Consider the following 14074-nt stretch of genomic DNA (forward strand, 5'->3'; position numbering starts at 1 on the left):
TAAAATATGTAAAATATGCTTGTTTGACAGATGCACTGATGTTTGCTTTCCTCTGACTTGGTGAAACTAGCACAAACACAGCAAAAGGAGTCAGGGTGGTTCAGGCGTTTACGACGAGAAGTATCAGGAGCAGACATGATCTGGAACAAAGTGAATATATACCTATGGAAATCAAACACTAGGATGGAAAAGTTACAAGCTTTGAAAACTACAAAAAGAGCATCAGACCAAACAGAACTTACAGCGGTGTGTCCATGGTGACGAGGTGAAGAGGAAAGCACAGATCCTCTTCATTCTACTATGCCAGCTCTCTGTGTGCAGATGTTGATAGTACTGACCTGTTGGGAGCTGCACACACCTCTCACTGTCTCAGTGTGACGGCACAAACAAGTTGTAGCTGCAGATGAGTCCAATCGAGATCAGCTGGCAAGTCTTACTACAGCTGATCAGGAACTTTGCTGATCTGGAGGGTAAAAACTTGAGGTGCTAGAAAAAAACAGACTGCAATTTTGAAATCAGCATAGAAATCTAACTCAACAGAATTTTTTTTCAAACTGAGAGCCTCAGAAAATGAGAATTATATTTTTATATAACCTGTGCATCTATTTCTAACGTCTAAAAGTCCTTTATTAATCACATTCTTGGCTGAAAGTAGTCAAATACATACTGTATATACTAAAAAAAAGTCTAAAAATACTGAATTACCTATGAAACACGTCAATAGCTGCACCAACTTTGTGTGTGGATGAATTCTGAGCAGCATATTATCAGGACACAGATTCCCTTTGACTGTGTGACACTATTTGGATGACTTACCTTAAAAGATTAACAGGAAATGACAGATATCTTCTGAAAATAATGACTGTACCTGTAAAAATAGAAAATAAACATGTTTACAGCCTGGTACAAAAAACAGTTTTGGTCTCTGTAGCTAATTTCCCCGTTCATGACAACTGTACTGAGGGTGAATTTATATACAACTCACCTGTTCACATTATATTAAGGCTTAAAGTTATGTAGGATTAAGAGCGTGGACGCTTTGATTGACAGGTGGGTGTCCTTACAGGTGGCTTGTTTGAGCGCCTCGCCTCCACGTCTTTGCCAATTTTTGGATTAGCCAGGAGCTGGCGGAGGTAGGACAGGCATCATAGTGGAGCAGAGAGTTCTTCAGAAACCTGTGGGTGACGTCACGGAGACTACATCCTCTTCATCACACCTGTAACCCTGAACGACACCTAGACTTGTCCTTGAGCTGTGGTGTTAAAACAATATTAAACTTCCAAATCCATGCATGAACATTTTTTTAAAATGTTTGGCTTTATTCCAAAGTGTGATTAGAAACAAAGAAAGGTGAAAGAAACTTATAAACAAATGATTCCTGTGAAGCTGAAACATGTTCTGATTACAGTCTGATAAATGCAAATAAGTAGACAAAGTTATTGGCACCATATTTGAAAAAAATAAATAGATTTCAAAAGCAAATGTTCCCATCACGCTTACCTATCACACACTCACTCACACACACTCACACACTCTCTCTCAGGCAGTTAAAGTCAGTGGAGATTATGATTAGTAAGACCGCTGCTAAAAGACGTAGAGCATTTCGATGTTTTTCAGGTGTTACTTCTACAATCTGAGCCGGTGCAGCTGCAGGGTCGGACACGTTTCTCCATTAAAAAATATATGACGAAAAAGAAAATGCATGTCCACTGATTCGTTTCTCCTCTGTGTCCATTCTTTTTCGTTTTGTCGTCAGTCTTTTTTTGTCAGAGGGGTTCTCCTGTCACGTCAGGCCGTCGGTGCCCTCTCGCCGCGGTGACTTGGCGGCCGGCGGAGAATTCTGTTGTTGGTCGTCTTCTTGACCGTTGAAGTACAAATCTACGGGTTTCCGCACCACAAAGAAGACGCAGTCGTAAACGTATCTCAACATCGAGCGGTCGTTCTCAGTGTAGGTGGTCTGGACTGACTCCTTCTCCACCTGCAGGAGGAACGGATGTTGTTTTACGACCGGAGCAAGATTTACGGAGACCGACGTGATGTTAACATGAATCACAGTCAAATAAAAAAGACATACCTCTATGTGGAAGCCAAAGTTAACAATCGCCGTCCTGATGTCTTCATAGCTGAGTTCAACTGAGAGCTCATTGGCCATGTTCTCAAAGTGGTACAGCAGTGGACCTGAAGAAACATTGAAGACTTAAACTACGAGACCCATTACAAAACACATTTGTAAATCCAGTTCATGGGATATTGTTAATTAGCTGGTTGTGTTAATTAATAGGTCATGTCGTGCAAATGACAATCTGCAGTGAGTATAAGTGTCAAATAAACAAATGAAGAATTAACCAGGTTAGTCGAATCAAAGTGGGAACACCAAGAGAAATAAAAACAGAGCATGCATCTAACAGAGTTCAGAGAATATTACAGTGACATTTCTTTTAATATAAAGAGAATATTTTGCTACATTTGTCGAGTGTCCTGGAGATCACTTCCTGTCCGCTCATGGAAATGATTTTGTTTTGTTTGCATGTAGAGTTTAAATAAAAATCACTCACCCAGGTTAATCCAAACTCCACCAGGCTTCAGAATCTTCCAGATAGTCTCCACGTACTCGATGACATTATGAGCTGTGTCAATAAAGAAGCAGGTAGCCACGCAGTCCCAGGATTCTAAACCAAACAGACGATATATTATTACACCGACTTTTAATTAACATTACGTTCACATCGAATGTAATCACATACTCTTTTCACCAGGTGGAGCTCAGCTTCTTTTGTATGACCTCCAACAAGTAATATTTATTCAGTGTAGTTCATGTCATCGATCAGAGTGTGTGTTCACGTCTGGAGGTCGGATCAAGAGGAAAATAAATGAACTCACTGTTTTAGTTTGTGAGGAGTAAACATGAAGTTATTCAGCTTTGATCGTCTTCCTGCATCCTCAGCGCATCGACTGACAGCAGCTTATGCAGCACTTTAATGATTTAATGAACAGGCCTTATTATTATTATGATTATTAGACTGCAAATCGGCTGCATATTATGAATGAATAATGACTCATTTGGAGCTTATTACTGTGTGATCGCATACTGACAGAAGTAAACAAAGTGTTTATACAGATTGATTATAAGATCCCTTCCCGAACAGATTTAATAAGCAATATTTATTAGTAGTTAAACTTCATCAATCAAATCAAGCCAAGAGGAGGCTCCTGGTTTCCAAACGAGATGTGTGAACACGCTCAAAGAAAGTGCGTCCACGCAGAGTTTACCGACCTGGTTCACTGTAGACTTCTACAAAGTCCCCTGCTACCATGGAGAAATCTGCATCGAGAGGTAAGCTCTGAGGGTTGACGTCAGGGAATCTGATTGGTCGCGTTTGGTCGGAGGATTTCTTGTTGTTGCTGAACTGGTGGATCCAGGGGTACACCGTGAAAGAGTTCACCTGTTCACACCTGGAGGGAACGTGGAGGGATGGAGTGTGAGGTGCACCTGAATCATGTGTTATGATTCATTTGTAATCACATATTTAGAGAATTAAATGCAACAGTTTCAGATACCACGCATGAAGGTATGAAGAAGAAGGTGCCTAGGTGTTAGTGTCAGTATGTGCCGTACCTATTGAGAACAAAGTTTGAAGAGAAGAGCATGAAGAAGCTCCATTCGTTGCCCTGGCAGATATAACCGAGCCGAGCGATCTCCCAGGCTAGGCGGCCGAGCCCGGCACCCGGTACCAGCACGCTCACCTTAGACACATCACTGACATAATAAAATGTACAAAATGCACATATCACACGGAAAACATGGAGTAAGTCACATCATCAGCATCATTACATGGTGTTCTGATACCAAAGCACATATACAAAGGTGTTAATGCATGTATCATTTGTTTTCTTGGCATGCATGCAGGTGTTTGTGTGGTAGTGCTCATGTTTCCTACTATTGGTCACTTGGGAAGAGTCTTTGGATCTCTTGGATGATGGGCTGGTAGCAGGAATCCCTCTCGGCCCGGCCCACCTCGCTCCAGTCTCTGACAAACTGCTTTATGGTGGATTTAAGCTTGTCCATGTCAAACGTAGTGGACGGCCGCGCCTTTCGTGGATCCTCCTGGAAGTTGAATCAAGACACAACATCTTTACCTCAATTCCTTGAAAATAAATAAATAACAACCCGGGCGTGTCCTCACCCTCTCGCCATACTCAATGTTCTCAAACATGTGGAGGCTGTTGTGAACGATGGCCTGCAGCAGCTCCTGGTTGTGGTGCGCACACTGGCTGATCCGGGACAGGTTGGATAAAACATCTGGCAGTAGGTTCTGGTGGTGCTGCGGTAGACTCCGAAACTGACACTCGGCTCTCTTGACCTGCTCCTCGACATGAACCCTGAAAAAGAGCCACGCATTAAATAAGAATGAATGTGTTCCGAGTTCGTCAGACCAAAGAAGAAAGTGTTATTAACCCACCCGGCAAATTTGAATGACATGCCCATAGCAACCCTTTACGAGGTCTTTAAGGTCCAGTGAGATTTGGGGACTTTATTTTCAGAATAAGGCAAACATAGAATATAATATTCATAACTATGTTTTCATGGATGTATAATCACCTTAAAATAAGAATATTTTAGTTTTTTCTTAAAAATTCTCCTTTTATATCTACAGTGGGAGCAGGTGTTGAAACACTGTGTTTCTACGGTAGCCCAGAACAGACAAATTAAATAGTGACTCTGGAGACAGGGTCCTTAAAGGCGAGGGTGATGTGAGGAGATTGCAATGCAACGATTACACCACTAGATGTCACTAAATTCTACACGATACCCACGGTATACACGGTACCCCGCGGTGCCAAATCGTAACAGTTCCTACTACACTAGAAATTTTACAGGACGGTCCTACCGTGGATTACTAAACTACCGGTGCCAGTTTCCACCTCTGCTCTCCTCCCGGCTTCTCACTGCATGCTACTCCACGCTGGGTCCGCCCCTCTGTTAGCTGACTGGCTGTTCGTGGGTTTCTAACTCCATGAAGGCAGCTCCGCTTCAAAACAAACAACAAGCTAAAGTTCTGTCTGGCCCAGACGTGCACGGCTTACAGTCACAAACACAGACAACACGCTCACCATGGCAGAAGCACCGGGCCCGAGCGCCGAGTCTGCCACAAAGTCGTCGTCAGTGGCAACCACTAATTCGTTTCAGTCTAATTCTACTTCACCAGTATTATGTTTATCATGCACCAAACAACATTATAAGTCATTAATAAGTGTTTATAACTTGTACAAATACATTGCAGTTCATAATAATAATAATAAAGGCTGCAGTATCGCGATAATACCCGGAACAGTGATACTTTGTCTGGTGCAGTATCGTGACACTTTGTCTGGTACTGTATCGCGACACTTTGTCTGGTACGGCATCGCAACACTTTGTCTGTTACGGTATCGCGGTACTTTGTCTGGTACGGTATCGTGGTACTTTGTCTGGTACGGTATCGCGACACTTTGTCTGGTACGGTACCGTTATACTTTGTCTGGTACGGTATCGTTACACTTTGTCTGGTACGGTATCGCGACACTTTGTCTGGTACGGTATCGTGACACTCTGTCTGGTACGGTATCGTGACACTTTGGTGCAGTATCGTGACACTTTGTCTGGTACAGTATCGCGACACTTTGTCTGGTACGGTATCGTGACACTCTGTCTGGTACGGTATCGTGACACTTTGTCTAGTACAGTATCGTGACACTTTGTCTGGTACAGTATCGTGACACTTTGTCTGGTACAGTATCGTGACACTTTGTCTGGTGCAGTATCGTGATACTGTGTCTGGCGCAGTATTGTGACACTTTGTCTGGTGCAGTATCGTGACACTTTGTCTGGTATAGTATCGTGGTTACTCTCTCTGGTGCAGTATCGTGACACTTCGTCTGGTGCAGTACCGTGACACTTTGTCTGGTGCAGTATCGTGGTTACTCTCTCTAACGTCCCGCAGACGCTCTCATCCTTCAGCTCTTTGAAACTGGCCGCTCTGGGCTTCCGTAGAAACATGGCGGCCTCTGAGGAAGGGGACCCCCCTCTCACTGAGGCTGGTTTTCAGTTTCAGGTGATCACACACTGACAGAAACACACTGATAGGATAGACCGTCCTGACCCGGACACCGTGGACCTCTACCGGACCCTCTCTGAGCAGCAGTTTCCCTCCAAACCGGGTCAGCTGTTCTGGTTCTGACGTGGCTCGCGCTTACCGGTAAAACCTGAACGCGTCGATGATCCTCCAGAAGTGCTGCCTCTCCAGCCGGGCCTCCTCCTCCGGGCTGTATTTGAGTCTCTCTTTGTGGAAGTAGGGAGGCGCTCCTCCTGCTCCTGCTCCTCCTCCTCCCTGCGCTCCTTCTGCTCCTTCTGCTCCTGCTCCTGCTTCGGCCATGTTTGAACCGAAGCTTTGCAGACAGCCAATCACAGCGCGGCAAACGTTCTTCTTCGGGGGGGGATCAGTGATAGCAGCGGAGCAACCACTCGACAAAAGGCGCACTGCTGCCACCCTACAGGCAGAGGATGGGACTGCAAGTAGTTAAACAATAACAATGAAATAACAGACAGACAGACAGACAGACAGATAAATAGATAGACAGACAGACAGACAGATAGATAGATAGACAGACAGACAGACAGACAGACAGACAGACAGATATAGATAGATAGATAGATAGATAGATAGATAGATAGATAGATAGATAGATAGATAGATAGATAGATAGATAGATAGATAGATAGATAATAGATAGATAGATAGATAGATAGATAGATAGATAGATAGATAGATAGATGTTTATTATAAAGCAGTATATAATAATAATAATAATAAGAAGAAGAATAACAACAGTATATAATAGTCAAATCAAATCAGATTTTATTTGTATAGCCCAAAGTCACAAAGTACATCATTACAATCTGTACAGGGAGTGACACCCTCTGTCCTTAGACCCTCGGTTCAAGTGAGGAAAAACTTGCCCACAAAAAACTTTAACAGGAAAAAATGTGGAAGAAACCTCAGGAAGAGCCACAGAGGAGGGATCCCTCTCCCAGGACAAGTCCCCCGGAAGTCTAATCCTATGGCAGCATAACTAAGGGATGACCTGAGCCAGCCCTAACTATAAGCTCTATCAAAAAGGAAAGTCTTAAGTCTGCTCTTAAAGGTGTTGACTGTGTCGGCCTCCTGAACCCAGAAAGGTAGTTTGTTCCACAGAAGAGGAGCCTGATAGCTGAAAGCTCTGGCTCCCAATCTACTTTTGGAAACTATAGGAACCACAAGGAACCCAGCGTCCTGAGAGCGCAGTGTTCTAGAGGGGTAGTAGTAATAGTAATAGTAATAGTAATAGTAATATAATGAAACTCTACTCAGATTCTTTATGGGTGGAAATTTAATCTAATTAAAGTGATACTGTGTACAATATTAACAAAAATAAAGTAAAATATACAATCTTGCAATGGTGCAGGATTTACTTTCTTTTATTATTATTTTTTACAGCTATACAGTTTAATAATTCACAGATTATATATATATTTATATTCATGGGAGGCACAGTGGTGCAGTGGTTAGCACCATAGCCTCACAGCAAGGTCCCTGGTTTGACCTCGGTTGGGGCCTGGGGTTTACGTGTTCTCCCCGTGTCTGGGGGGATTGTCTTCGGATACTTGCACTTAATAGGTTAATTGGTGACTTTAAATTTGGCTGTTGGTGTGAATGGTTGTTTGTCTCTTTGTGCCCTGTCTGCCCTGCCTCTCGCCCTAATAATGACCCTGAGGTTACAGATAATGGATATATGTATTCCTAAAAATGGCAGGAGGACTTTCTGAAAATATGCTCCAGGGTGGTTCAGGACTGATTCACTTGAAGACCTAAATGGGTCTATCTGGAATGGGTGTTAATCTTAACAGGGACATAAACAGAAATAAGTGAAAAACCTAGTCAGCAGCATCGAATGTTCCTATTGTTTCTGTTTCTGTCAGACCACATGGAGAATTTTAATGTCCTGGACAAAATAAAGAAATTCTGAACAAATATTCTGTTTATGGAGCTCAAAAACAATCAATAGGCAGGGTATATAAAGGGCAAGGTGCAATTACACAAACCAGGGTTTCTATCCAAAACAGTTCAAAACTGCCATCGTGACATTATTTTATATGTGATGCAACAGCTGTTAACCCAAACACTTTGTCCTGTCAGATGTTTGGGTTGATAATTTTTCCCACAAAGAGGATGTTTTTTGTGTTGTGTTCAGTGATCATAACCATAAATGGACGATCAAACTTGAGAACGGGATAAACAATCGTGGACTTTAAAATGATTGTAACGCCTGTAGCAGCTGCAGCGGTGGCTCCGGCCTCGTCCACATCCAGGGTAGCTTGATGCACGACCTAAGGATCAACGGAGGCAGAGTGAGACGGCGGTGGACCAAATACAGGGAAGGAAATATACGTGCAATAACCATCCTTACCTCTGAGACCTTCAGCTCTACATCCTCTGCAATGCCGTTAAAATCTGCATGGTCACTAAACATGTCTGTCATTCCCATTCCAGTCAACACATCGTTCAGTGTGTAGGAAGTCTTGATGGAGAACTTTGGAATAAATATGTGATATGACCTATAAGAAAATTAGGAAAAAAGACAAACATACAGTGATCGATCTGTCAGGACAAAGCTGAATAGTTTATACATGTCAGTTTATTTAAGAAAACATGAATTTAAGGATGATTTTAACCAACCGGGTCTTCATGAACTTCAGCCATTTGTTAACATGACCCGGGGAAACTACACTCTCCAGTGTTGCCATGTTGTCAGGCAACATCAGCAGCATGGAGTAGGAGCCGTTGAAGGGGAGGCGGAGGATCGATGTGTTGATCTCCTGGTCGCGATAGACAGGAAATCTATTCTCCATAGTCATCATCTGGACTGGAACCTGGAAAAAAATGACAATTTAAACATGAGGTTCCTTAAATGTGAAAGGACACACAGTATGATGCATAATTCTGAATAAATGAAGAAACTTTGAACCTTGGTGTTCTTGTCCACTGTAAATGTGCTCCTGTGGGTGCGCTTGGGATTAAATGAAGTCGCCCACTTTCCTGTTTAGACGAGGATGAGCAGAATTTAAACTTATGGTTTATCGTGAAGTATTCTCTTTCATCGATGATCAGTTCAGTCAGTGAGGAGAAAGTTTAGAGAAGTCCAAGATTTCTTAGGTTTATTGAGGCTTATCCAAGTAGAATGGAGGATTCATCAATACGCTTGACATTAGTAATGATCAATCTAAGAGAACATTATCCCTACAGTGACCTCAAGACATCCCTCAAAACATTTCATACATAAAACTTAAAGACAACAAACCAGTCAATCTTATGTACCTTTGAAGTAGATGTAGCTGATGAGATACATGACCGTCATTGGATCCGGGTCCTTGACTAAATCTTCTATCTTCCCATTGGTCTTCGCTTTCACGTACTCGTTGATGGTACTGGCGCTGTCTATGGCATTGGCAAAGTCAACAGTGAACCCATCTGCATGGTAGGACTGCTTCAAGGTTTCCAGGAACTCTGGCCGTGGCTTCAAATTGTTGCCCACGAACACAGCGGTGCCTTCACTGGTGTCTCCATTAGATGTCTTGTTTGCCCTTTCGAGGAGAGCGTGGAAAGCTTGATCTACATCTGCCTGCGTCAGTAGGGTGCTGTTGAAACCCAGACCGTTGAAAATCTGCTTGTGGGTCGGACCCCGTGCCCCTACGGACAAGGTAGCCAAGGCAACAGACACACTTGATGGGGAAAAGAAGATATTCTTGCCTCGAGAGTCAGCATGAGCTGCTAACTGCCTGTACAGACGGAAGGCAAACCTTTTGTTTGCTGCAGCCACCAGTGAGATGCTGTTGGCGCTGTTGTCGATTTGAGTGTCCTGGTCTGTTTGGGTGTCATTCAAATCGTGTTGGCTTCTACCAACGCAGATCACTGCTGACAATATCCAGATACCCAGGGCTGCATGCATCATTGGAAACTGCAACAAAATTCACAAGTGCAGTGATCTTCATTCGAGTTACACAACGTTTGACTTTAGATGCCCTAAAACAGTGTTTTTCAATCCTGGTCCTCTGGGACTCCTCCACCACACCTGATTCAAATGATCAGCTCGTCATCAAGCTCTGCAGTGGCCTGATAACAAGCCACTCAAAACACTGCAGCTCCACAGTCAGCTTCTTACTATGAGTGATGGGCTCCTGTACGAACAAACCATTTCCTGCCAATATTGGAACAGCTTAGATACATACAGATTTCATTATTTCTATTTTTTTTTCTCCGAGCTCTTCTGACTGGTTTGACATGAGCAAGGATCATTTAGAGAAGGTGATGCCATGGATGTCCATGCATCAATCAGGTTTTTAGCAATATTCCGTTCATAATCTGGTAACAAATCTGTACAAATCATTCCCACACAGTCCCCTTGAAGAAGATTAGCTGAATGTTTCTGTTAATCTTAATCATCTTAATAAATTCTCAAGGAAATGTCTTAATACTGCATCTGCACAAAGGTCTGAGAGAGAATATCGGGACCTTTCTGGGCACAGTGTCACATCACCCCACAACCAAAGGGACTTGCTTGGTCTGTTGGCTCCAAATTGAGGATAAAAGGAGTAAATATACTCAAGATGTCAAATAACAAACTAACTGTTGGCAGACCAGTTTAACTAACTGTTAAAAAAATCATTTAGATTCTCTTTTGAACCACTTACCTTCTGGTTTGGTGTCTGTCCAGCGAGGCACACACTGTTGTCTTTATATAAAACTGCTCAGAGCAAACCGAACTTTGGACTTATTTATTCTCTGTCTCATCTTCTTATTTGCACTGCATTTGTTCCAATAATGATTAATGTCTAACTGTGGAATGAAACTGAGATACCACAAAGAAGACGCTCAATTCATGTGTAATATTTGAGCAGCATTGAACCAAAAAACACGATGTATATTTTTATATAACACCAACAAATTGACAGAGATTAATTCCAGCAGATCGGAGTCAACAAGTCATACTGTGCCACCTACAGACAGTTGGTTGGACTGCAAACACAAAACAGAATAATACAAAGCTATTCAGAACCAACAGTTCACTAAAATAAAACAGGAATTAAGTTTGAGTACTGAAATTGAGTTTAAAACGAAAAACCCTGTTCACAGCAGATCTTAATAATAGTATACTTGAATTTAAAGTTTCCAATGTGGTAATTTACTATAATATGAAGTATTTGTGTTTAACTTTTGCCACACACTCAATCACAGGACAAACATCAGAGTGTTTTATATGTGATGCAACAGCTGTACTTGTGTAAACACAAAGTATTGGTCACAGGTCAGATTTCTGGGTTGATAATTTCTTTTTTGCCATTTGTTGACACAACCAGGACAAACTATGTTCTCCGGTGTGTTGCCATGTTGTCAGGCAGGCAACATCAGCAGCATGGAGTAGGAGCCTCTACCCAGGGCTGCATGCCTCATTGGAAACTACACTGCAGCGATGTTCATCTGATTTTGTTAAATGTGTCACTTTTGTGGCTTCAAAACATTCACCAAAAGATGCATTAGATGCATATCTTTAATGTAAAACTTCAGTTCATTTAACACGTACAAACAGCCAGAGAATATATATTTTTATCCTAATGTCCAATGGTAATTAAAATATGATCCAGTATCAGTATCAAGCACTAAATTGTATCTGTTTAATACTGAGGCAGAGTTCAGTGCGTGCCAAAGAGCTGGCTGTCCAGTTGGATGAGCTGTCGGAGGAACCCTCTATTCGGGATCACACCCCGGTTATCTTTCACAGCACAAATAGCCTCAACGAGGGTCAGGTTCTGCTTCAGCATCAGGTAAGCCAGGACCAGAGTGGCAGAACGGCTGACTCCAACATGACAGTGCACCAACACTTTGCCTGAGAATCAGAGAAGCGTTTATTTTTAAACAGACAGCAAATGTGATTCTGTTCAAATGAGTTTTTTCCTACCCCCTCTTCTCACCTCCTTTGCTCAGAGCCCTGTGAATAAAGTCTGCTGCTGCCTGGAAGTTGACGCTCATGTCAAAGCCACAGGAGTCATGAGCCTCTATGCCCATGTAGGTGATGTTCATGCCCCCATAGATTTCTGGTTGTCCTCCACGTTTGCTGTGAGCTGCGTTCAGGATGTGAGTGACTCGATGTATGGACAGATCGGCCCGGTTCTCCGCACTGTATCTGAAAAAACACAAACACAAAGTGCTTCCTGATGAACCGTCTGAATGCAACACATTTCATAGTGATTGACTGGTACTTAGAGAACAATTTCAGACATGTGGGCTGGATACATGTCAAGAAACCTGAGACAGCCTTCAAGCTGCAGTTTACGCAAGGAACGCAGCTTGTGGATCTTAAATTACTCATTCTGATTTATGACAAAAAATCCAGGTCTAGAATTAGGCATTGCTTCTAAAAGGGCTCGGTCTACTCTCTCAGTCACAACACAAGAAAGTCTAGAAAGCAGCAGTGCAAAGAGTTAAAAGGCCACCAAGAGAAAGAGTTGAGTTACTCACTGGTCTCCAATGTAAAGCCTTGGCCACACTTCATCCGCATGGCTGATGATGGCTTTGCCAGTAAACAAAAGTCTCTCCAGCTCAAAAACCGCCAAACCAGGTGAGCTCATGTCGATTTCCACCTTCCGAGGAGGAGGTTTATCATTCCAGGACGCGGGAAGTTTGGATGTATAAGACATTGCTTTTTCTGTACAACTTTTGAAGCAACTTCCAGTCCAATAAAATCAGACAAGAACCAAAAAGGTATCTGCGGTTTGTAACCACAAAAAAATTTAAATTTGTCCTCCGTAAGGATTATTTCCTGGCGAGTTGTGTGGAACGACTGCCTCAGTGTAGACTCTATGAATGACCCGAGTTTCAGGCTTCAGATCAGACTTACTCACTGGTGTCCTTAGTGGTGTCAGGCCATTTGATCCTTGAATTATATCTAGCCTGCACGCCTTTAAGCCGTCAGAGGCCTGTGTTGTGCTTTTGCGTCAAAATAGTTGTCTATTTAAAGATCTGAATGCTGGCTAGCAGATGTAGGGAGTGTTGGTCCATGCAGCAGTTTCCACATGACAGAAATAAAACAAAGCGATTTCTCATTGTTGAATTTGAAGTTTCCAAAGGAAAGCTCATAGCATGAAGGGGCCTGGTTTGACCACCCGGATGGGGTCTCTCTTACAAACAGAAACTTTGTATGTCGTCTGTGTGGGTTCTCTGCAGCTTCCTCCCACAGTCCAAGGACATGGACTACTTTCCTGTAGGATTGTCTCTGTGTCAGTCCTGTGATAAACTTTGCCCAATGTCAGCTACCCACGACCCTGATAAGGGTAAGCAGTTATTGTAACCAACGCTGTCCTTTAGGACAAAATTGATTTTCACCCGACGTTAGTGATAGAGAGCGCCATTTTTTGTCTATCTCTCCCACAGTTGTCAGTGATGCAGAAAGACTGTGACTTCACAAGACAAGGCTCACATGTCCCAGGAATGGGTGGACCAAAGAACAAGTTCCCAGCTCTATTATTTTTTTTGTTAGGAAATTTCTCGTGAAGGATCACCTGATTTTTCAGTAATTTTGCTGCCTTTTTAAAGGGTCCCCCATGGTGCCTTTATGTGATAATGTATATTGGGAAATTAAAGAAGAGTACTAAAATTTGGCATATAGTGTTGTACTTTTACATAAATTGATGAAAACTGTATTTTTCTGTTCCTTCACATACACAACATGTCATTATGAGTAGCCAAATATACATAAACACAAACCGACATTGACAGTCACAAAAACAAACAAACAGTGCTGTCTTAGATAAAAAACAACCATAACAACAAGAAGAACAGGGGATGGGACCATATCATTCATAAACAAGAGAATCATATATGGTACACAAGAATGAGACAAGAATGTGAATGTATACAAGAATGTGTAGAATGAGAATGATGAGAGTGATCTGTAAACGGTGAAGAAGTCTGAATTGAGTTTCTCTTGTCCTATTACAAACCGA

The 14074-nt window shown here is 42.5% G+C and overlaps 3 protein-coding genes across 3 annotated transcripts; all 3 read right to left on the reverse strand.

The window, feature by feature from the left end:
* Window positions 1–1298: 1298 nt before the first annotated feature.
* carnmt1 (carnosine N-methyltransferase 1) lies at window positions 1299–6462 on the reverse strand. The gene is made up of 8 exons (XM_019261290.2): window positions 6235–6462; window positions 4185–4380; window positions 3939–4105; window positions 3617–3757; window positions 3275–3453; window positions 2556–2669; window positions 2075–2178; window positions 1299–1978 (listed from the first exon to the last, which is right to left on the reverse strand). Exons 1-8 carry the CDS (start codon window positions 6411–6413, stop codon window positions 1784–1786), a joined length of 1275 nt encoding a protein of 424 aa, XP_019116835.2. The 5' UTR covers window positions 6414–6462; the 3' UTR covers window positions 1299–1783.
* A 1283-nt stretch (window positions 6463–7745) lies between these two features.
* On the reverse strand, window positions 7746–10848 carry LOC104917817 (serpin A3-5). The gene is made up of 6 exons (XM_010729376.3): window positions 10766–10848; window positions 9393–10032; window positions 9043–9113; window positions 8754–8947; window positions 8485–8632; window positions 7746–8404 (listed from the first exon to the last, which is right to left on the reverse strand). The coding sequence occupies exons 2-6, from the start codon at window positions 10024–10026 to the stop codon at window positions 8210–8212; spliced, it is 1242 nt and encodes a 413-aa protein (XP_010727678.3). The 5' UTR covers window positions 10027–10032; window positions 10766–10848; the 3' UTR covers window positions 7746–8209.
* A 430-nt stretch (window positions 10849–11278) lies between these two features.
* LOC104917865 (dual specificity protein phosphatase 26) lies at window positions 11279–13237 on the reverse strand. The gene is made up of 3 exons (XM_010729437.3): window positions 12591–13237; window positions 12044–12255; window positions 11279–11958 (listed from the first exon to the last, which is right to left on the reverse strand). Exons 1-3 carry the CDS (start codon window positions 12767–12769, stop codon window positions 11765–11767), a joined length of 585 nt encoding a protein of 194 aa, XP_010727739.1. The 5' UTR covers window positions 12770–13237; the 3' UTR covers window positions 11279–11764.
* Window positions 13238–14074: the final 837 nt, after the last annotated feature.

The sequence above is a fragment of the Larimichthys crocea genome, chromosome III, assembly GCF_000972845.2.
Source record: "Larimichthys crocea isolate SSNF chromosome III, L_crocea_2.0, whole genome shotgun sequence".
Lineage (NCBI taxonomy): Eukaryota > Metazoa > Chordata > Actinopteri > Sciaenidae > Larimichthys > Larimichthys crocea.